Consider the following 22,680-nt stretch of genomic DNA (forward strand, 5'->3'; position numbering starts at 1 on the left):
GGGCCCTTTCCAAGACCAGCAATGAAAATAATATAGAATATAACATATGCCTAATTTTCTCCCTCACAGCCCTGAATAAAGAGAAAAGGTAGAACCATTTTCAAATAATGTCTTTACGGCACGTGAATAATCATCACTTGTTCACCACTTACACCAAAAATATAAAATGTGTGCAGTGTTGTTGTAGCCCTACTGGTCCCAGAATATTAGAGTGTCAAGGTGGGTGAGATAATATCTTTTACTGGACACACTTCTGCTGGAGAGAGACAGACAAGCTTCAGGTCCTGGAAGAAAAGCTCTGTGTAGCTTGCAAGCTAGCCTGTCTCACCAAGTTTGTCCAATAAAAGATATTACCTCACCCACCCTGTGTCTCAGACATATAAATGAAATATAACGAAAGATTAGCTAATTCCAAATCTCTGTTTAACATCTACCCTGGACATAGATTTAATAATACAATCACAATCTATTTATGCTTTAATGCACTAGTTCTTCCCTTTACATTTTCCCAGCATGATAATGAGCTGCTGGTTGCCAATATACTGAAAATAGATTTTGTCATTGTTTTATAACCTAGCTTCCCCTTGCAGTTATAAACCAATAACCGTAGGGCAGGCAAAATCGAAAGAGAGACAGTGCTCTGTATTACACCCACAGGCCTCGTCTCAGCCAGAGCGGAGGAAAGGTGTATAGTAATGGTCAGCGACTGAAATATGCAAATCCCTGTATTCTGACTGGTCATTGCTCTCAGAACTCCCCCATCCGGATCATGTGGTGTTCTACACGGTTTCAGCTTTTCCTGTAGTTTAAATACAAACTCGCTCATCATTGCTCAAAATATGTAACTAGACTAATAATATTATTGATTTTATTAATATAACAACAACAAGGAATTTGCTTCCTGTTTACTCAGCAATCACCATCCTGGGCTTGCAAACACCTCCTCACTCATCCCTGGAGTTTATTTAACCCAGGACACAGATATAGCTTTATCAACAGGAAGCAACCGCAAGCTATCGTCTAAATACACACACACACACACACACGAACAGGGAATTCTCCTACACCTTCAGATCAGGTCTTTGACTGGCCGTATTTGCAAGCTAAATCCAGGCACAACAGCAAAGCGCTCCCCTCCCAGGAACGTCTTAACATTTTGCAAAATGAGTAACCCATGCGGAAATAAGACAGATTGAGGTAAATGTGTCGAAAAATAAATTGCTTTAATGAAACCTCACGTTAGTTCTGAGGAAAGACTACACAGGAAGCCAAAAGTTACAAGTTGTAAAAATGACTGACAAATCGAGATTGGATACATCATTGGTCTCAAGTGGAGCTAGTCAACATTTTATGCAGGAAAAGGGGGTGGGGGTGAGAGAGGAAGAAAAATGACCTTTAAAAGTGATTTTCGTTCACGAAAAATAGTGCATATTGGCATGGTTTCATCATGAAAAAAAATCAACTTTTTACTATTTTTAAACCTTATTAAAAAGTGTTTCATACACTGGAAACTGGGTTTTCAGCAAATTAACGTTTTATAACGATTTTGATCATGTTTTCGTTTTTTTAAAAAATCATGAAAATAGAAAGACAAGAGAGAGTCCGTTTCAGACACTTCCGAAGTAAACAACTTTTTTTTTTTTTTTAAAGTGAAAATACGGTTTGATTATTCTACCAGCTCTAGTCTCGAGATCCGACCTTATCGCAGGGCCAGGCGCTGGACGCTACTTGGCATTCTTGTCTCTGTAACCAAGTGGCTTGCTTTCTTGTATTACCAATAGTCTAGGAGCCAGATCCCGTCTGTCCTGACAAAGGAAACCCTCCCCTCCCCCCCCCCCCGACCTTGCAAGGAGTTCTGCCTAAAGATTCAGACATTAAGTGGGATACATACATGTCCTCCTTGCTAGGGACACGGAGTTATCTGGGATTAGAATTATTCCGGACAGATCCATAACTAGCTGGCAGAGCCTTCAAACACAGACTGCAGTTTCTTCTCGCGAAACTAAGCGCCTGATCCTGCAATCCTGAGAGTTTTCCCACTAACTTTTTTTTTTTGGGGGGGGGGGAGGCTAAGCCCTTCATGTTCATTTCTGTAGTCAGCTCTAAAGGTACAATGGGTGGACTAGGAAGCCACCAATAAGACTTTCGCCTGAATGAAGCGTATTGGACCAGAGACTTGCAAACTGAATCTAATCCTACCCTGCGGCGCATATACCAGGACACCATGCATTGTACTATTTACCTGTCTGACACGACTGATCTCCCCCACCTTGTCTCTCACGTGACTGGGATGGAAGCCTCTTTATAATATGTATACAGTAATTTACGTTTGCAAAGTGCTCTGTAAATATTACAAATGTGCATCAGTGTAACTGTGTAAATGTAACATTATTACTCCAATGGGAAGAGTTTAATTTCGCTTACTACTAAATCACAAGAAATCAAACCAGGCACAGAAATAGAACCGATACATAAATAAGATCAGCTAACCCATTATTTTTTAATAAAAAGGGAGGGGGAGGAGAACGGAGATTAAAATACCTATTCAAGCCACAAACAGGACGTAGTAATGGTTTGCAAAATGATCAGCACATAGAGTTTTCTAATCCAGCGAGGGAAAGCTGCACAGGTGTTTGAACGCCCCGCTTCCGCGCCTGGATAGCGGACTGCTTCGGGACTTTCCCCCGCCGGCCCCTCGGAGCTCTGTGCCCAGACCCCGATCTCGCTGCTGTTCCCCGCGGGCAGCCCTGAAAGGCGCTACTCACTGCGGAGCTGTCAGTCACGCTGGGCGAGTCGAACCAGTGCACTTCGACCGCCTTCGCCTCTTCTCGTTCCCCCCGACGCCGCAGCCTAAGGACCCGGGCCGGTCCTGCTCTTTGTGAATGCTGTAGGGCTGGAAGCTGGGAGTGTGAGTCAGGGCCTGAGTTACTCAGAACAGGCGGCTCTGCTCTTTTTTCTTTTTTTTTTTTCCTCCGCCTTCCTGGGCATTGCTTTTTACTGAGTTATTTAATTGGGTTACTAATTACTCACTTAATTGGGAGAGGCTGGCCAATAAAATTAAAATCAATCAATCTTTGCTGCAGGAGGTCAGCCACGGCAGCCATCCATAGCCCTGATCTCCTCCATCTGTGATGCCACCCAGAGAGGGAGACACATGGCCAAGGTGTTCACAAGCGCAGACAGCATCGCTCCCTGCAGCGCACTGGGGATCGCAGCCACCTGCCAGAAGCAGAATTGTAGCGATGATTGGCACGCTGCAAAGCCCTACACTCCGCCTCTGCCTCTTATCAGCCCGATTTAAATGATCCATGTTCTCAAGGCACCCGTTTGGGACATGGATCCTGCAAGCCAGGCTCTGCATAACCTGATCGGCAGGCACCAGGCCACACTTGTAGTGCCAGACAGACCGAAATAAATCAGCTAATTCAATCCACTAATAATCATGCAAACAATCCATTGAACGAAGTTGAGTCCCGCGCAGTCCGTGGGGCCCCTCTCGGTTTCAAGAGCAGCAGGCTCGGGCTCCTGACCTGTTTTGCTCTGTCCCCAGAATTAAATTAAAACCTAGGGTGAAATGAATATGACTCCCCCTTCCCTTCGTGCCCACTCTGGAAGGCAGCGAAAGGCCGGGTCCAGCAGCGGATGGTCTCTGCCTGTCTCACCACGCTCCAGCTGGGAATCAGACACTCAGACTGGCTGGCTGATTATTTTTCCCGTCAGCAATTTAGAGACCTTCCTTTGAACAGATCAGATGTCATCGGATTTTGACAACATGCTTCCCCCCCTTCAGGGAAGGATGCTTCAAAGTACAATGCGCAGAAAATTTCACACCGAAATAGTTCATATGTCTATACAGCACACCTTCAAAGAAGAAAATGACTGCCTAGCGCGCTAGGATGCCCTCATTTCCGTCTCGTCCAGGTGGGGAGGAAGGAATTAAGATGCTTTAAGAAGTCTTCAGAACAAATGTTCTCTTTGCTCTCTCTGCTAGACCAGCAGTTTGTTTCCTGCGGCGTTATTGTTTTTTTTAAAGAAGGGACAATTGCATGTTTCCGCAGCCACGCTATGATTTGATAACTCAATAGAAAAACCAGTACATTCTGTATTCAAACAGGCAGGATCTCACGCTATCCTGCTATTCATCTCAGCAGTTAACAAAACAGCCCCCGTAACATAGCCCTGGCACGGAATCATTGACTATATATATTACATGCAATAGGTGAAATATTAAGATTCTCGCAGCCCGTGACATTTACGAGTTGAGAGTGGAAAGGAACTGGGGGGAGCTATAATTCACTGAAATGACTTCAGCAGAGCCAACCGTTCTCTTCGAGCGCTATCACCGAAACACCTAATCAGTTTCCAAGCTTGCTTCGTCCTTTCCATATTCCACCGCGGTGGAATTAATAGCTGGAGGAGATATGGAAGGACGCGATGGGCAGCCAGGGTCGCCAGGCGGCGGAAACCGGTGTCGCTCCGTTGATTTCAGAGTAGTTAAACTGATGTACACCAGCTGAGAATGTAAGCAGAGGAGTCTGTAACTGACAGCTTCAAGAGTTGGAGGAGCAGAGGGCAGGTTGTGGGCACAGACCACCTGGATGGAGGCATCATGAAAAATCCCTAGCGCACAACCCTTCCCGCCCCCGCCGACACCTCTAATTCCCATAGCTCATCTTAATGGGGGGGGGGGGGAGATTCAGACAAGCCAAAATCGTTTACCAGCCCAAGAAACTATTCTCTTACAACGAGCGAACCTAGGACCCGTGGCGTTTCCATCCGCCCATTTACCTGAGACACCCTATTTCCTAAACATCATAATCAGCCCCAGACTCTTCTCTTTTAATGTGCGATTAAGGGTCAGCCTCTGGGGGGTTCCTATCTGGGGTTTCCTGAATATTTTTCTCTCTCCTTATTTTGAATAATCGCTTCTGTTGCCCGAAAAGGGCTCAGCCGACAGAGCAGCATCCGAATTTGTGAGCGCTCTGTGTAGATAGTACCACGGGGTGCGGATTGAACGCGGAGATATTCCAGTTAGCATTTCCGAAATTGTTAGACACAGACCGCAGAGAGGGCCGGTCTGCTTTCGACAGACTGTGGGCCCGAGCCTGCAGTATCAGCCCCGAAATTTAAGACAAAACAAATAGCATCGTGTGTAAAGTATCATCGTGTTACCAGCAACTGATTTATTTATTTATTTATTTATTTATTTGCAAAAAAAAAAAAAAACTTCCCCTTGCCGCACAGTGTTAAAATCGTGCTGGTAAATTCGAGGACTCGAACACGCGGTTAGGACGCACTGAATGCACCCTCCAGGTTGTAAAGAATGGGTGATTCGCTCCATTTCCGGAGGCAATTGTCTACGTAACTCTGGTTTTGTGACGTCTAGCTTTCGAACATTCCAGTGTGCTGTATCTGTGGGTAACTTCGCGGCAGCTTCGAGGGACCCGTTTGTATCGTTTGGTTCACGCTGTTTCACGGCCGATTTCTCTTGCTCGGCACTTCGCATATTAAATGTACAGAGCAAGAGAGAAAACCTGTTATCGAGAGAACTTTCTTTGACGCAAATGTTAATGTGAATATTTTCATACTGAATGAATAATGTATTTTCAGTATATTTTACATGGTTTCGATTTTTTGGTCTTAATCTTTATCGGATACAAGGAAAAATACCATCCAGTTAAAAACTTTTAAACCGCTTAATTTCTCCTTAGAGGAAGTATGGTGTGTGGTTACGTCTCTAGTTAAAACGTAGCTATTTAAATATATAAATATAGGGGCAAACAGTGACATTGTTCCAGGGTGTTGCTCAGAGTAATTTAAGATCCAATTCGGTCTATAGTTTTAGCATTTTCTTATGGACCCGATCTTTTATACTCCATTGAAGTTGATGGGGAATTGGACATTATATGAAACTTAGGCAACACACAATAATATGGCATAGAGGAAATTAGTGTTGGTTTTCTGTAGGCAGTCCAGATAACGATTTGCTTATTACTAAACCAAACAATTTATAATACGCATTTTGTGCCGTTTAGGGAGAATCATCGGCTTCGAAAGCTTGTATATTTTAAATTATTTGGTGGCCTTTTAAAAGTAACACGATAGCTCGGCTATCCACTTTCACATATTACCACACCCACATCAAGAAACTCTGTTTCGCCTCTAATTTAAGTGAAAACAGCATTTAACATATTTACTGTGCAGACGTATCACTTTTTACTTGCTAACAGAAGTCGTACGAAAAGCAATCAGTGAACTATATATAAAAAAGCAATGCGTGAAATATACTAAGTATGGACCAAGATGAGGGAAGTTGGGCTGAGTAAAGATTTAAGGATTGTGCCCCCTAGATCCGCGCTACTCTGCGGGTGAGAATTTACTTGTGAAAATGAATACAGTATCACAAATGGAAGAAATAAAGCGACAAGAATACAGTATGTCTCTGGAACAGAGTTGTGTATCTTCTGTTTCGTTTTGATCTGTCAATTAACTTGTATTTGAAAAGCTAACAGGAAAACTGCTTCTACTAAGACACAAACACATTACCTTACTGAAAGTAACTGCTCATAAAATACTTTATTGAAATAAAGTAAATATCTTGCATTAACTGATCATAAAATGCAGTTTTCGGATAACTTGGGGCACCACAGGATTGTAGACAGCAAGTAAGGCTTAAGATAACAGTAACAATCTCCTCCTGACCCTTTCAGGTTGTCATACAAAATACAACAATCTTCCATCTCAGAGCTCCCAAGCCGATACAGAGAAAGAGAAACGGGTGTGTTTTTCCTTATGTACATGGGGGTGGGGGGGGGGGAGAAAAAGAGAGGGAAAGGAATCAACCAAATATTAAATACAACGGAAATCAAATGGTAATAATAATCCACTAACCATTTTGTCACCCATCTTCTTCCACCTTGCATCTTCTTGTGGAACAGAACGCTGCATGGGCCTTGTCTAGTTATCCTGCTCCTCATTCCACATTGTGGAAACTAGGTTTTAAAATAGAAGGGAGTGCATGAGGCCTAACAAATGTATGGCACACAAGTCTAAGGATCAGTCCAACTGCTGCAGATAGTGTGTTTCTCATAGTTAATCCAGTCTTTTAAATGTTCAGGTCTCGTTAGCGAAGGCACTTGATCGACGCTGCTTTGTAAGTCTTTGTGCTGTCTGCCACGCTAACGAGGCATCCTTGATTTTTTTTTCCTTTTTCCTTTTTTATTCCTCCTGGTTGACTTCACATGGCGAGTTTAGGCTTTCCGCCTGTTTCTCTGCTTCCTTGGCTCGCTCCTGCTCCGTAAGTTGCTCGCTGGTTGGGATGGAGTTTTTCTTCGGGCGGCCTTTAGGTTTGGTAGGGGATTCAAGGCCCCCACCTTGTAATACCTGGAAAACCAAAGGATATTCCAGAATAAAACAACGCTTAAAGGTGCCTGATACAAGGGCTTTGTCCTATTGTGAAAGCTATAGGCTGGCCGATATTACACTAAAAATTATAACGAGAATCAAAACTATATTCTATGTCTCCAGTATTTCAACACCAGGTCTGGGAGGCAGCCAACTAGAACAGCTTACAGCTGGCTTGAATCATGACCTGGGTTGCATTTACTGCTTTTAACAGATCTTTACCTCTATAGATCACCTCCCTCACTTGGTCCTGAATATCCTGGCCGGGGTGGGGGTGGGGGGAGAGGACATATCCTCAAACCCCCGGAGCAGACTTGGCTATTGGTTTCTTTCCCTGTCTTCCTGCGCTCCTCAATGTTGTGCCTTTGTGCAGTTGCATTTTTACAAGCTCTTCTGCTGTTCATGATAGATACCCCCTTCTGCCATAGCCAGCCGGGCTGGGTTTGCAGGCCTTTGTCACCAACAACGTAGAAAAGGGAGAGAATCTATATCCGAACAATGAGCAAATCAGGGAACACAAAGAGAAATGTTAGATTCGAAGAGCGAATAATCTAAACCCCTTTTCCTCTTCCGGCAAGTGCCTAACGTTCCCTGATGCAACCAGCTATCGGCCAGCAACCAACTTCTACCTGGGGTGGGGGGAGACCCGAGGCTTTACAGACAGACAAGTAAAGACACTTACTATTTTCTTCCATTTCATTCGCCTATTTTGATACCACGTTTTCACCTGAAGTTGACTGAGACCCAGGGACTCTGCCAGGTCTATTCTGCAAGGCGAGAGAAGACACACGTACTGCATCAGAAAACCACCCACTTGCCAGTCAAAACCCCACTGCTCAGATAAATCCCATACATCGCTCCGCTCCCCTCCCCCCTTGGTCCGTATTGTTCCTTAAGGAAGGATTGGGACTAGTCGGGTGTTCCCAGCCCTCTTTCCCCATCCCCACCAAGCTTCTCTTCAGCAGGTATCTGAACTGGGAAGGGGGGTGATCTGTGGGCTGGGGCCAGGACCGCTTAGTCCGCCTGGTGCCCAGCCCCGGAGTCTGGGGGCAGGTAACCCAGCCTGACTGGCCCCGTGCGCTGCCCTGAGACTGCAGGGCAGAACTGGTCTTATGGTTGGGAACCCTCTACCCCTCACCCACTCCCGGCAGCGGCTCCTGCCCCCCCCCCTCACCTGTCCGGCGTGGAGAGGTATTTCTGTTTCTCGAAGCGCTTCTCCAGCCCCATCAGCTGCAGCTCGGTGAACACCGTGCGGCTCCGGCGCCCTTTCTTGGCTTTGCTGCCCTGCTCCGGGGGTCCCGGCTCCAGCTTCCCCCGGAGGTGCAGCTCCAGCGGGAGGTGAGGGGATCCCGAGCCGCCCTGCAGCCCCGAACCTGCAGCCAGCAGGGCCGAACCCAGGCCGGAGCAGCCCAGGGGGGCCAGGGGAAATTTGAACACCGCCGCCTGCTCCGCCTTCAGCACCGCTGTGGAGAGAAAGACACGGTGAGAGCAGGCAGGAGCCCTTGGCACGTATCTAGCGCTGGCTCAGCTTCCCCAGATCGCCGCATGGCTGTTGGCGTGTTTCAGATATGCCGTGCCCATGTCCCAAGCCACCCCAGCCAGCCCCTACGACAGCTGAGAGGCCCCGGGCACCGCCTGGGAAAAAAGGAATAACAGGGTCGGGGGGGAAATGAAGGAAATGTGGAGTCCCGCGGGGAAAGCGGGATGGAGTTCAGTGGGGGGAAATGGGTTACTTGCTGCGCTCTGTGTGTGGATCCAAAGACACGAATAGGACAAGCATTTAACATCACCATCCAGCGCTTTTTTTAATTTCATTTTTCAAACGAGTCTAACCTTCATTCAGTGAGGGGGGGGATCAAGTTGGGAATACTTTATACGTCAAAGCGATCAGACTGTCAGGTTTTCTTAACTTCAGCGTTGTATTTCTGTCTCTTTTAAACATTTCCAGTAAAGAAACAACATGAACGTTATTGTTCGGGGGCGGTGCGGGGGGGGGGGGGGAATGAGTAAAATGCAGCACAACTAAGGAAAGGGGGAAAGATTAAAATATTTCCAATTAGGAGAATGAAATGTTCACAGGTCTCTTAAACCAAAGTCTATTTTTTTAAAAAAGGTAGCCAATATTCTTCAGCCTAGATCTGTATATTTCTTAATGTTTGATTCCCCCCCCCGTTCAGTAAATATCTTGCTGTAATATAAAAATCCCAGATCCAAATATGATCGAATTGTTATTATGTAAATGTATTTTCAAATTTAAGATAGCCGTTGATAATTAATAGTTTGGGATTTACAAGTGGGTATAACTTAAAATAATTTAAAGGCACTAGTATGTAATAAGACCTAATAAAGGTCTTAGTTCTTGGCCATAGAATAAATAATCAAGATAATAGAATAAGATAGCGTACATGGACTGGAGGTTATGGCACTGGCACTGATATATATATATATATATATATATATATATATATATATATATAGTCCAAAGTCCCCGTATAGTTATATAATATTTTCGTTCTTTGCGTTTTCATTCATTCTAATAAAATATTAATTTTAATAACCATCCAGAATACTGGCACATTTTGCATGTAAAGCAATATGCTATAGAACAAAACAGAAAGGGTTTATTCTAATTTAAATTCACAAACAAACCCATCGTGAAATGTATAATACTGAATCACAATCAAAACATTCAGGTCTAACCTTTCTCGATCCAAAATATTGTAGTAATGCCTAACAAGTTATTTCTGAACTGGCGATACTTCTTCTCTGAACCACGTATTTAGTTTCAACTCTCTTATTTGAAGTATAAAATCAAATTGACAAATGACCTCCTGGACGTTTAGTTTGCTAATAGCAGGCTAAGAAACTATATAAACTTACAGTTCAAGCATCCCTCCCCGGAGCCCCCCACATGCCCCGCACAAGTAGGAAGTCCTTTCCCTATTAATCTTGAGGAGGAAACAGCAAAAGACCTGGCTCAACGCATATGCAGAATTAGCTTGGAAATAATGAATAATTCATTCAGTATATTACAAAGCTTTGATGGGGGAGGAACTAAAAGGACAGTACGCTGCACTCGCTAGAGCGATTTAAATTAAAACACAAACCGATGATCTTGAACGGCCTCAGACAGCAAGGAAACTACAGGGACAATCAGGAAAAAATGTTTCTAAAAGGCTTTTCCAACTCCCTCTCCCGGGCCTAAATATAAATTGTGTGGCAGAAGCACGAACTTTTATTACCCCAATTTAGGATCCGCCCCTGCTCCTCCTGAAGCAATGGGAGTTTTGCCATAATAATTTATAAACCTCATTATACTTGGTTTAATATTTTAAAGGAGCATTTGAGTTCGGCCGGTCTGTAAAAAACATTCCCTCCATAGAAAGAACAGGAGGACTTGTGGCACCTTAGAGACGAACAAATTTATATGAGCATAAGCTTTCCTGAGCTACAGCTTCATCGGATGCAACGATCCCTCCAAAGAGCAATTGTTGCTCTGATTCTTTATGCAAACAGACTGTGTTATGGGAAACAATAAACTGTGTTCTTTGTATTTGATTCTTTTTTCTATGATAAAGAAAGATTTGGTTATACATAAAGGTAGCTTTGGAAAGAACAATTTTCAAATGGACAGTTTTCAAATTCAGAAGCCATAAATGGTTTGCTTATTGTGCCTGTAATATATCAGTAATATATTACATATGTCCAGATATATATGTTACAGTCTATATATTACACTATATGTGCACACCCAGATGAGTAATGTTCTATGTAGTCCATTACTAAATACAAATAAAAGTTCTATATTTGTCAGTCTACAACGTTCTATATTTGCCTCCTTCCATACAATACAATCATAATATCACTATTTAGGGTCCAATCCCTTACTCTGTACACAAACACAACTTTCCTTATCTTGGAGGGGCTTTCTCTAAATAGGATGGGACCCATAATACAGCTTTCATAAGGCCCAAGCTTTTAGGCCTATGTTGAATTTAAATCCAGTCAAGGCCTTCAGTGTCAGAAGGCAAAGAGCCTGTCTGAAATGCTTACAAACCGTTTACTCACATTAATAACCCAATCGTTTATTTTAATGTGTAGTGAATGATATGAGTTTCCTTCTGAAAATAACCTTGACAAGTAAAGTGAAAAGAAAATTGGTGCAATTCTTCGGGGGGAAAAGATTAGAAATGCCACATACTATTTTGAAAGTTTTTGTTTTGTTTTCCTGGTGTAATTACAATGTGTCGTTTACCAGACTAAGATTTCGCCCTGCGCAGAAGGGAAAAAAAGTTTTTCCCAATTGAAAGCAAGCAAATCGAATGCGAAGGAAACAGTCTGTTCCCTTTGATGAGCCTAATAAAAATCAGTTATAGGAGAAAAATGCAGCTCAAACACTTGGGAGAAAGGGAAAGAACATAGTTTGTTTCATGCCAGTTATGTATAGGCTGTTTAGATGTGTGAGAAACCGGCTTCTCTTACAATCCTGTTTGGAAAAAACTATCTTGTTATTTTGAATCTTCCTTTCTGGGTGTGTATGAGATATTTGCTTGACTGTGGCCTAAACTTCTGGCATGAAACCACATGAAATGGGATCGTCCTAGTGGCATATAAATACAGATCCGTTTGTGTCTTAGATGTGAAGGGATCTATCCACCGAACTCGGCCGCTGAACGGATCCCTGAATACAGAGAGCTGCTTCGTGTTTCCACCCTGACCCCAGCTCCTCCGTGCAGTCGCCCTTTGCCACCAGGCACGCTGACAAACAAGGGAAGAGAGGTCTAAGCCTGTTACCATCTGGGACGACCCCTGCCATCCCCGGGACCTGCCCTGCGCCGGGAGCCCAGCTGGTTCCCCGGGGAGGGAGCTAATGCACGGGACTGTCACTCTGGGCAGAGCGCGCCCCTGTCCTCCCCCTGCACCTAGTCTGGCAGCCGCTGCCGGGCGGATGCAGACAGACTCTGCTCCCCGGCCTGTGGGGGGGGGGGGGGCAAGCGAGGCCGCGGGACGTACCTAGGTGGTTGTGGTAGGGTCGGGCTGAGAGCAGCGCTTGCACCCCGAACTTGAGGAGCTCTCCGGCCGGCGCCGAGACCTTGGAGTCGGGGTGATCCGTCAGGATTTCCTCGATCATAAAACTCCGGTAGCGATGCGAGCGGTGGTCAGGAAAGGCTTCCGCTGGGAAATAATGCGCGGCTCCCAGGTCCAGGGGATGCTGCATCCTTCCCGCTGCGTGCGAGGCCCCAGGCCAGACCCCAGGGACGCCCCCAGCCCCTTTCCTCCGGGAGGCGCCGGCTCTCTGCGCCGCGGGCTGCACAGATCCTGCCGGGCTCGCCCTAGAGCAGCCCTCCGCCTGGTGCCTCTGGAAGGGCGCCCAGGGACCTCGGGCAGGCTTTGTCCATTCTCCCTCCTGGGGTTTGGCTGCCCAAGCGCGCAGCTGCCCCGCAGCCCTGGTAGCCTTTCCCCTTCGGAGGGGCTCGAGGGGCTAGCGCTCGGCGTGTGCTTGCCCCGACCACCCCCCCTCTTCCTTCCCCACGGCACCGAGTGGCTGAAGATCTCCTTAAGGAGTGAGCCCAGGCTGGAAAAGTTACAACCTCATGCTGCACGAGGCACGTCATAGGAGAGCTCTTTCTCCGCCCCAGGACTGAAGACAGCAGCCTATTATATTCCTGACCTGAGTCTGGGACTGTAGGAGCTGGACTGGGGTGTGTTGGGGGGGGGGAGAGGGGGAAAAAGGGGGCGCTTAGTACCTGGAAACGAAAGGTTAGGGAAGAGCGTCTATCCTGTGCCGTTTAAAGCAAATGAGCCTTTATATTTTCCTAGGCACCCAAACCAGCGATGACCGATTTGAAGCTAAAGATACTTTACACCAAGTATGCACCTCCAGCCCGCTCCGAACAAGAAGAGGAATGTGCCCGTGGTTTAGAAATGCTGGAGCTGCATTTACCCTCTAGGATGTGCAACGTCCTATTGGTTTTAAATGTAGTCTAAGGACATTTTCCAAACGCAAAGCCAGCTCTCCTTCGTAGCTCATCTCCCCATCCAGTTTTGCAGGTCAGGCACACCTCAAAGAGCCTGTCAAATATTGTGCATTCCATGAAAAAAAAACCTAGGTTCACGGTGTACAATTTAACACGCTAATCGCCTTGCACAGTATTTGGCGTTCCCCGCTTCCATTCTCGGAATGTCCCAGCCCCACAACCTACGGGCCGCGTCCTGCTCGCCTTTAACTCCCGCAAATATCCCGTTTGGCCCTACCCAAAGCATGGGGAAGGGAACAAGCTTTTGCGGCAAGCGGCAAGTCATTTACTTTCTCCTCTCCGATGCCAAGTCTGGAGAAGGAAAACACACTGAACTAAGGCCAGGTGATTCCTCCTGCCCTACCGGAACCTGTCTCACAGCCGCACCCTCCCACTACCTGGAGGCTACGAACATTATCGTACATTGTCTAAAGCCAGTGAGCAGTCCTGTAATAAAAACGTCAAAAAGGAAACCCAAAGGCGCACCGCAATGTTTTCCAAGGCAGGAGAAACGGATGAAGAATAATAGTGAAGTGTGCGCAACCTAGGTGAGTTAAATAATTTGTCACCTGATGAGCAAAATTACAAGCCCTCAACCCTGTCTACCGCGTCTGCCTAGGATTGTTTGCCATGGACACAGCAAATCTGTGGCAAGCCATGAGTCGCTAACCGAAGGGGAAATCATCCTTGGACTAACGCAGTGTCTGAGATCTCGGGAACCAAGTGCCGCAAACCCAACACCTCGGGACACTAATGAGGGTCCTTCCCACTCGACGCAGTCTGCTGTGTCTTTCGGGGAAGAGAAGAGTTTTCAGAACTGCGGATCCCGCAAGGAAACCAGGGGGTTAAGTTCACTTCCTCCAAGGTGACATGGGTCAGGGTCATCAGCAGGGACTGGGGAGGTGAAAGGTTCCGTTTGCCTTCGAACCCCAGTTGCCTTCATGGATGTCAAGAGGTTCTTCCTCCCCACTCCCCCACCCCCGCCCTCTTTTAAACCTGGGCCTGGCTGTGTAGTTTGATCTCATAGACGTACTGGGCGAAAACAGCGTATAGCAGCCCCTCCATCTGCATTACAAAATTGTTAGCAACAGCTCCGGCCGAGAAACATGGAGAACCCCCAGGGACTGCTCTGCTGGGCCGCCCCGTTCTAGGTGGCACTCTCTGGTGGCACTGGCGAAGGGTCAAACCCTGCAGTCCTTATTCGGGCAAGATTCCCGCTTAGATCCACGGGAGCGGTGCCTACCCAGGACTAGGTAAGGGACTGCAGGATCGGGTCCTGGCAAGAGAAATGAAGACCGAATTTGGAGTGGATGGTGAAGTTCAGGGCACGTGCCGGAAGGGCTGTCCGGGGCCTGGTTGAAACTGGATGGCTTTCTCCTGGTGGGGCGCGCTGGTGGCGTGGCTAAGGCGCAGGGAGCGCTCAGTCTTGGGAAGTCTACCTGTATCCCCCAGGGGTTGTTTAACTGAGTCTGCAGGGGTGGGGTGGGTTGATAGTATCATTGCTGCCCTCGAGCTATGCAGCCAAGCTGCTTGCAAACGGCGAGTAGTTAATATTTTCATGTCTGAGGGCTGCTCGACCCCTCTGCAAGAGAAACCAGTGGGAAACTCCCATGGCTCAGGATCACCCCCTGAAAGAGATCGTGGTTGGGCCTGATCCTTCCCTCATTCCCCAGGAAAACAATGAAGGGCTGCGGGATCGGGCTCCAAAAGGTGAAATGGACAGACGAAACTTACAGAAGTGCCCAAACTGGCACTGGGAGTGCCTGCCCAAGTCCTGTTTCCTTTCGGAAACAAGGCTCCTGAGATGAGCTATCAGACCCTGCGTAGGTAGATGGGTAGCTCGCAGACAGAGAGAGAAACACCCGCTTGAAAGGAAAGATTTATATCTGGGAATTTACGGAGTTTCAGATTGCCTTTTTCTAAAACCATTTCTATTGAACCATAACAGAGACTCGCTGGAATCACCGCGGATCAGAGAAGAACCGTGTCTATGCCAAGCCTCAGTATACAATTTAAAGGAACTGATGGGGGGGGGGGATCACTGATTATATTTGCTTATTTGTAGAGCCCTTTTACAGATATTTTGCATAGAACGATGGGATTCGTTTATTTTCCAGAGACCATATTTCAGGCAGGGCAGCCTATAATTAATGAAAGATTTATGCATATGATTTATGTATTTCAGGCAAGATCTATGCACCTGGGAATCGATACAGCCAAATCAGTCTATAGAAAATTTAAGCAACAACAGATTCGTGGTGTTCTAATTTTAACATGGTTTTGGAAGTCTTTTAATTTCCATTTCTCCATGAGATGAAAGGAGGCTCTTAACGTTCCTAAAATACATTATGAGCGGGCTGTTTTATACATGGAAAACCGTTATCTAATTAAACTCCATGGGAAGAAACAATCAAAGCGCCTGTGATCACAGGCGGTGTGTTACAAATGCAAAGTTTGTAGCTAAACGCCATGTCAATTAGGCACCTGTAATTCGTTTCTTTTAATCTGGCGTTTTTATTCCAAAGATAATGGCCAGTATTTTACTGGGCTTTTGTTGGCTGAGGAAACTATTAAATGTGTGTTCTCGGGGAGTCCTTTTCTCCAGGAAAAGCAATCTAACCTTCTTTGCTGCTCCTCGCGTGAAACACAAAGAGAATTGGGAGGAAAGTCGATCTCATCTCCTTGTAGACGTGAAACTCAATCTCCTTATTTATAGCGTTATCTGAAACAATATTGTTTTAGCGCGTTTGCTCAGCCGTTTCCCTGGGAATGCGGCTTTGTGAGCTGGCATCCTTATATTAGAAAGCCTTCTCGGAGCGGGTTCTGTAGCTGGGAATATTCCGGACAAACTCCTGAAGTCCTTGACCGGGCATAATTACCACTGGACCCAATGACAGCTTCGAGTGAGGACTGCAGGATTGAGAAAGAGAGCTTGACAGTATTTTAATAGGGACCCGTACTCACTATCAATTGTAAGGCTAACTTCAACAGCCAAAGGCAGCAGCAATCTCGCCTCTTCGTAGGTCCCACTCTGCAGTCCTCAGCCGGACAAAAACCCAACTGAAGTCGATGGGAAATTTGCCTAGTCCCAGCCCACGCCACAAACCATTGACCAGAGTGCGTTCCCGCATGTCTGGAGGAGACGTGCCCAAGCACTGGGGGAAAGTGAATGTGAGCGAACTTTTATCACCAGAAAGGGGGCTCTCTAGGGGCTTAGATTTTTCATTGCACGGCTCTCCTAGCACCATCAAAACTGAATTGTCCTAAGAGCTGCCGGTCCTTGCTCTCACGGAAGTTTAGGGGTTTGTTTGTTTTGGTTTGTTTTGTTTTGTTTTTTGCCAACGACAGCAAGATCTGACCATGGATGTGGAGGCTACAGTGTAAATAGATCATTGATTTTCTTTCTTTCTTTCTTTCTTTCTTTCTTTCTTTCTTTCTTTCTTTCTTTCTTTCTTTCTTTCTTTCTTTCTTTCTTTCTTTCTTTCTTTCTTTCTTTCTTTCTTTCTTTCTTTCTTAAAGAAAATATTCTTTACTAGGAAATTCGTTGTGGCACTTTGAGGGTTGCTTCCGTTTCCAGCGTTCCTGACAAGAGAGCCACCCGAAACACGCCCAGGCTTGGAAGATGTCTCCCAGTGTAAAGGCATCTACCCAGTTCCCCGCCGTCCCTTCTGAACAGCAAAAAGACCCCAATATTTTTAGAGCTGCGAAAAACAGGCGCAAAAGCTGGTTCACTCTGTTGATGCCCCTTTTGTTTGCAGTGAGGATCTGGTTTGTTCCTCTCAATCAAAACAGCCATAGAAGCCATTAATTTGCCTCCTAGGAAAGTTGGTAACATGTTTCAAATTAATAATTGTCCACGTCAATTTCTTCTGGGTGTTGTTCTTGGCATTAGTACAGGGGAGGCTCATTTTCTGGACATAATTAGAGCGGTTGGAACTGATAAGGATATCCCCCCCCCCAACCCTGTCTAAGCATTACTGGCTTTTACATGGAACAAAATCCATCCCGAGATAAAGGGGGAACAAAAGAAAGAGAATTGCCCCCAAACGGTGCAAACTAGGATGCAAACTAACGAGCCCGCTGACCTGGGGATCGTTCTTCATTTCGGTGAGGGCAGCTTTCCCCTGGGGGGGGGAGGTGATAAAAGCCAGATGAATGAGTCCAACGGAGAAGAGAATCGGGCCCCACGGATGGACGTAGGAGCTAGTTTTAAACAATGAAAAGATGTTTAAACGAGTTAATACAATTAGAAATGGTTTGTTTCCCTTTACATAGAAAGGAAACATGAAAGGATGGACATCTGCCTACGGGATAGGTAAGCTCATCCATTTCCCCCCTCTCCCGGCTGAAGTGGCTCTGGTTTGCACACAGGGTGAGTTTCTTTCTGACAGCCCCCCGACCCCACAAAGAAAAAGAGAAGAAGATTGAATAATGAAGTCGATTTCAGTGTGAAACCTCCAAAGCCTTTGGAAGAGAACGATTTAGCAGCGCACCACCCACCTTCTGAGTAGACATTTTCATACCGGCTTCAAGCTATTTAGCCCCCTCCCTTCCGACACCAGGGAAAATAATCAATTCGGGGGGTTACCAAAGTCTAGGACATTTCATGGCCCAAGAAAGAGTAGAAGCCGCCCCCCCACACCTCTAGGTGAATTACTGCGCTGGAAGATGGGCTCGTTTTTCTCCTTTCATCTAAGATTTGGTTAATTTCTTTTCAATTTAAACATCCCACATCTGATCTGGAGACCCCCAAACAGCGAGGGGCAGCAGGGGATTTTCAGAAGGAAAAGAACCGATCTGGAGCCGCCTGATGCTCTTGAGGTCAGTTTTATCCCCGATTTTGAAGAGGTGGCAGAAGGAAGTTCTGGGGAGAAACCTGTCGGCCCGAGGGTCACCGCAACGGGACCCCGGAGAAACAAAGGCAGCGGGCCCCCAGGCTGCGCCCCTTCCGAACCCCCTCCTCTGGCCTGTGAGGGGAGCGCAGAATCGGGCCCGGGGGCGAAGAGCGGGGGATCGATGCCTGAGAAACACCTTCCCCACCCGCCACCTGCCCTTTGTCGAGTTAATGCCTGGCGCTGTCAGAGAGATTTGCAGGAGATGCTGACACTACCAATTCGGGCCATTTCTGCCGGTTTTACAGATCCCCGAACAAGCTCAGGATCTCCCTTCCCTCCTGCGGGATGAGGGGGTGTAGCCCAGAGATGACATCTGCCCTTTGACTCTCTCCAAACTGCCTCCCAATGACAGTTCCTAATGAAATGGCCCCTTTCGAACAAAAGGTAGCAATTTTCAGCCTTCCTGAAAATACTTTGCAGATGCAAACCAGAGCTCCAGCCCGGACAGCACACGCTCCCCTGACTATTCCCGGGGAAGTCGTTTAGTGGCAAAACTACCTTTAAGTCTTTATTTTAATTACACGATGAGCCTGCATAACCATCCGAAAAGCTAATTATGGGAAACTCGCTGAACTCGTGTCTCTTCCAGTTTAGCTCAGCCGGGGATTGAAGGAGTTTGATTGCTATGAAAAGAGGGAGGAGGGGGAGGAATCATGTAGAAATGCACAGTCCCCGCCGAAAGGGAAATTCTTCTAATGTTTCTGATGAGACACAAATGTAGTGCATGGGTTGCTTTTTATAATTCCCATCTCTTCTGAAAAGCAGGAGCTTGAGCCCAGCAAAAGAATTTCATTCCCTTTTTGACAGTTATATGCTTGTGTGTCAATATATCTATCTGTGTTGTGGGTATTTCTCTCTCTCTCTCTCTCTGTATCTGCGCATATGTAGATATAACTATATATATGTATATCTATCTATGCACACACCCAGTATATGTTTATCATACACAAACACTTTTTATATATAAAATGTAAATTGGAATACCAGATTTCTGAAGGACTCAGTGTTTAGCTTCAATAGAGCTTCACCAATTTACAGCCGCTGAGGATCTGGTTGTGTACCCATAACTGCCTTTCCCGGTGAGACACAATCAGCTTGTTATCAAAGTGGGCCCTGAGAGAAGCAGCGAGAAGAAAGCAGGAATGTTTTGTATTTAGTTGTTCTCCCTGGCTATATTTTTCCATTTAAATGTTGATTCTTGTCATTTGGAGTTTGATTTAATTGCCAGATGTTTACTAAAGCAACCCCTAAGTCAGCTGTATTTCAGAATAAAATGATTTCACCATTAAATACTTTTTTTCTATGTAATGCAAGGGACCCACCATGCATTCGTGGGAAAAAAGGAAACAGCCCTGACAGCAATAAAGACCATATGCAATGCAAGTGGTTCAATTTAGTCTGCACTATGCAGGAGACTGTGAAGGGTTTCAATGTTTTAGCTGAATTTTGTAAGCTGAAAAAAGTGAAGATTTACAAGCAAAAAAAGAAGGAAAAGCAAATTTGACTTTTGGACAAACTCCCTCCAATAAACCATTTAGCTGATGGAAACGAAAACAAATCTTTCCATTTCATGACCTAACTGAACTTCCTAATCAGGTGTGTAGCACACTTCATGAGTCCACGCACACAGGTACAGGAATGGATTAGTGACATTGCACCATATATAAATGAGGGCAGAACTAGGCTCTGGGTCTTTAAAATGCTAAGGAATATGTGCAAGATTTTCAAGTTATTCCAACACTGCAAAAAAACTTTGTCACATGATTCAACTCTAGTTATGTTCAGTTGCATGTTATAGCACTGAGGTAAATATGTAAGGGCTTGATTTGACCCTGGGCTGCACTGCGATACATCTTGTAATGTTAACTAGGAATCTAGCATGTGCATTTGGTAGCTAGATACCGACTACAGTTGCTGAGTTTACAGATACTGAGGCCTGGTCTACACCTAAAACGTAGGTTGACCTACCTACCTCACTCAGGGCTATGAAAAATGTTGTGCCCTGTGTGACCTAACCCCTACTGTAGACACAGCTAGGATGACAGGAAAATTCTTCTGTCGACCAAGCCACTGCCTCTCAGAGAGGTGGAATAAACCCTCCCATCAATGGAGCTGTGCCGCTGTAGTGTAGACATACATTCAGAGATGCACATCAGGATACCTAAGCCTTAAAATGATACTTGATGCAAATTTAAAATATATTAGTGGAGGACTAGACAGAGATATTTTAGAAAACCCTTTTAGGTTTATTTTAGTCCCATCTTCCTGCTTTCCCACCATGCCGCCACCCCCCCCCACCCCCTCATTCTACACAAACTAGGTGAGTGAGCTGTAGCTCAGAAAAGCTTATGCTTAAATAAATTGGTTAGTCTCTAAGGTGCCACAAGTACTCCTTTTCTTTTTAGGTGTTTCTTGAATTCATTTATACTCTTTACTTCCACTGGCTCCCTATGTAACCTGTTCCATATGTTTACTACCATTTGCATGAAGCAGTTCTGCCTAGATTCTCTATTTTCTCCTAGTTTCTGAATTTTAAAATAACGTCCCTTGATTTTTGAAACTCTAACCAGCCTGGAAAACATGTCTATCAACTTCACCAAGCCCTTACATAATTCTTATAACTTCTGTTAGGTTACTTTAACTTACTCAAATATTGCTCTGTTAATGCCTTTCACTGTAAGTGTGTCAGTGGAGCACTGTGAATTATGCACCCAGTCCTACTCTCATGACTTACACCAGCCATGCCATTGAGGTCAACGGGACCAGATACATGATTCTGGTGTAGTGGATAGAGCACGGGGCAGGAACTCAGAACACCTGTATTCTACTCATGGCTCTGCTGTGTGACCTTGAGTCACTCTACCTCTTAGTGCCCTTGTTTGCCCTCCCATCACTTGTCTGTCTTGTCAATTTAGATTGTAAAACTCGTTGGGCAGAAACAGTCTTTATTTTGTGTGTGAACAGTGCTTAGTGCAATGGGGCCCTAATCTTGGATGGGGCCTTTATATCCTAATGTAATAATCAAATACTGAGGAATCTCTGTGCCTGTTTCTCCTCATACTCTTTAGATTGAGATTACAGTCTCAATGAGAAGACAGACAAAGAGGTAGGGACTGGCTCTTAACTATGGCTAGGTCTATATTACAAGCACTGCAGCAGTAGCCCTGTAGTGTAGACACTCGCTACAGCAACCGAAGGAGTTTTTCAGTCCACCTCTTCAAGAGGCAGCAGCTAGGTTGATGGAAGAATTGTTCCACCAACTTAACTGTGTCTAGCTTAGCTCAGCTTACCTATGTCTCTCAGGGGAATGAATTTTTTACACCCCTGAGCGCTGTAGCTAGGTCAACTTAAATTTTAGGTATAGGTCAGGCCTCTGTGTTTGTACACTGCCTAGCACAATGGGGCCCTGATCCTGGTTGGGGCTTCTAGGTGCTACTGTAATAGATGAATACGATGGTAATGTCTGAGTAAGGTGAGAAGGATTTGGCCCCATATCCTTACCAGAGTAAAATCAGCATGATGTTGTTTAAACAAAATCCCCACATACTTAAGCTAGTTAGTTCATTCACCATGACAAATCACCTGTTATTTTCTTGTTTCCTGCTTCCCCTTTTTTATTTACAATAAAAAAGTCTGAATACAGCAAATATATATGGTCACTCTTTTGGCCTTTAGAACAGGAGGAAGTGCTCAGTGTAGAGTAGAGGTGTTATATGTTTCTCGGAATATGGAATGACATGGAAGTGTAAATCAGTAATTATATCTTAAACATTGGTTTCCATAAGACTTTATGAGTAAAGGCTGCAGAAATGTGGCCTCGAGGCCCTGATCCTGGAATGAGATCAACCCAGACAGAGTTCTCCACCCAAATGAAGCCCCATTGAAGTCAATCAGTGAGTGCAGAGGTCTGCCCACACAAATCTAATTTCTGAATTGGGGCCTAAATACGTTACATTTTAATTTAAAAAATAATCATAGAAGATACTGCTATCATAAAAGTTTGATCATGCCAAGTAGGACTGTAGGAATCAGTTTCAGCATCAGAAAGCTTTGGAAATCAGTTTCAAAACTTTTGCAAGGCAGATTTTGTAGTTAAATAAATAAAACAACCAACTGTTAAATTAACACATTTTTAAAATTGGGACTCTTGCCTTACAAGAGCTTTGACATTCTCTTAATTCCAGTGCTTTCAAATTGGATCTGAATTCTCAGTCCTATTTTGTACCCTCTACCCGGACCTAACGCTGGGAAACACAACACCAGTGTTATTAAAGCAGCAAATTCTTGTAAGAGTAAACAGCTTCATTCAAGATAGGAGATACTGAAACAATATATATGTGTATGTGCGTGTACATACCTAATAT

General features: G+C 45.3%; 1 protein-coding gene across 1 annotated transcript; it reads right to left on the bottom strand.

Moving 5' to 3' along the window:
* Positions 1-7,218: 7,218 nt before the first annotated feature.
* Positions 7,219-12,622, bottom strand: BARX1 (BARX homeobox 1). Its single transcript, XM_073354858.1, has 4 exons — positions 12,418-12,622; positions 8,579-8,867; positions 8,087-8,171; positions 7,219-7,383 (listed from the first exon to the last, which is right to left on the bottom strand). The coding sequence occupies exons 1-4, from the start codon at positions 12,620-12,622 to the stop codon at positions 7,219-7,221; spliced, it is 744 nt and encodes a 247-aa protein (XP_073210959.1).
* Positions 12,623-22,680: the final 10,058 nt, after the last annotated feature.

This window comes from Lepidochelys kempii, chromosome 7, assembly GCF_965140265.1.
Source record: "Lepidochelys kempii isolate rLepKem1 chromosome 7, rLepKem1.hap2, whole genome shotgun sequence".
In the NCBI taxonomy this organism is placed as follows: Eukaryota; Metazoa; Chordata; order Testudines; family Cheloniidae; genus Lepidochelys; species Lepidochelys kempii.

Coding starts and splice junctions, on each gene's coding strand:
- BARX1 (XM_073354858.1), bottom strand. CDS start 12,622: ATGCAGCATCCCCTGGACCTGGGAGCCGCGCATTATTTCCCAGCGGAA. Junction 8,868..12,417: donor ACCCTACCACAACCACCTAG/GTACGTCCCGCG, acceptor TTCTCTCCACAG/CGGTGCTGAAGGCGGAGCAG. Junction 8,172..8,578: donor TACCTCTCCACGCCGGACAG/GTGAGGGGGGGG, acceptor CTCGCCTTGCAG/AATAGACCTGGCAGAGTCCC.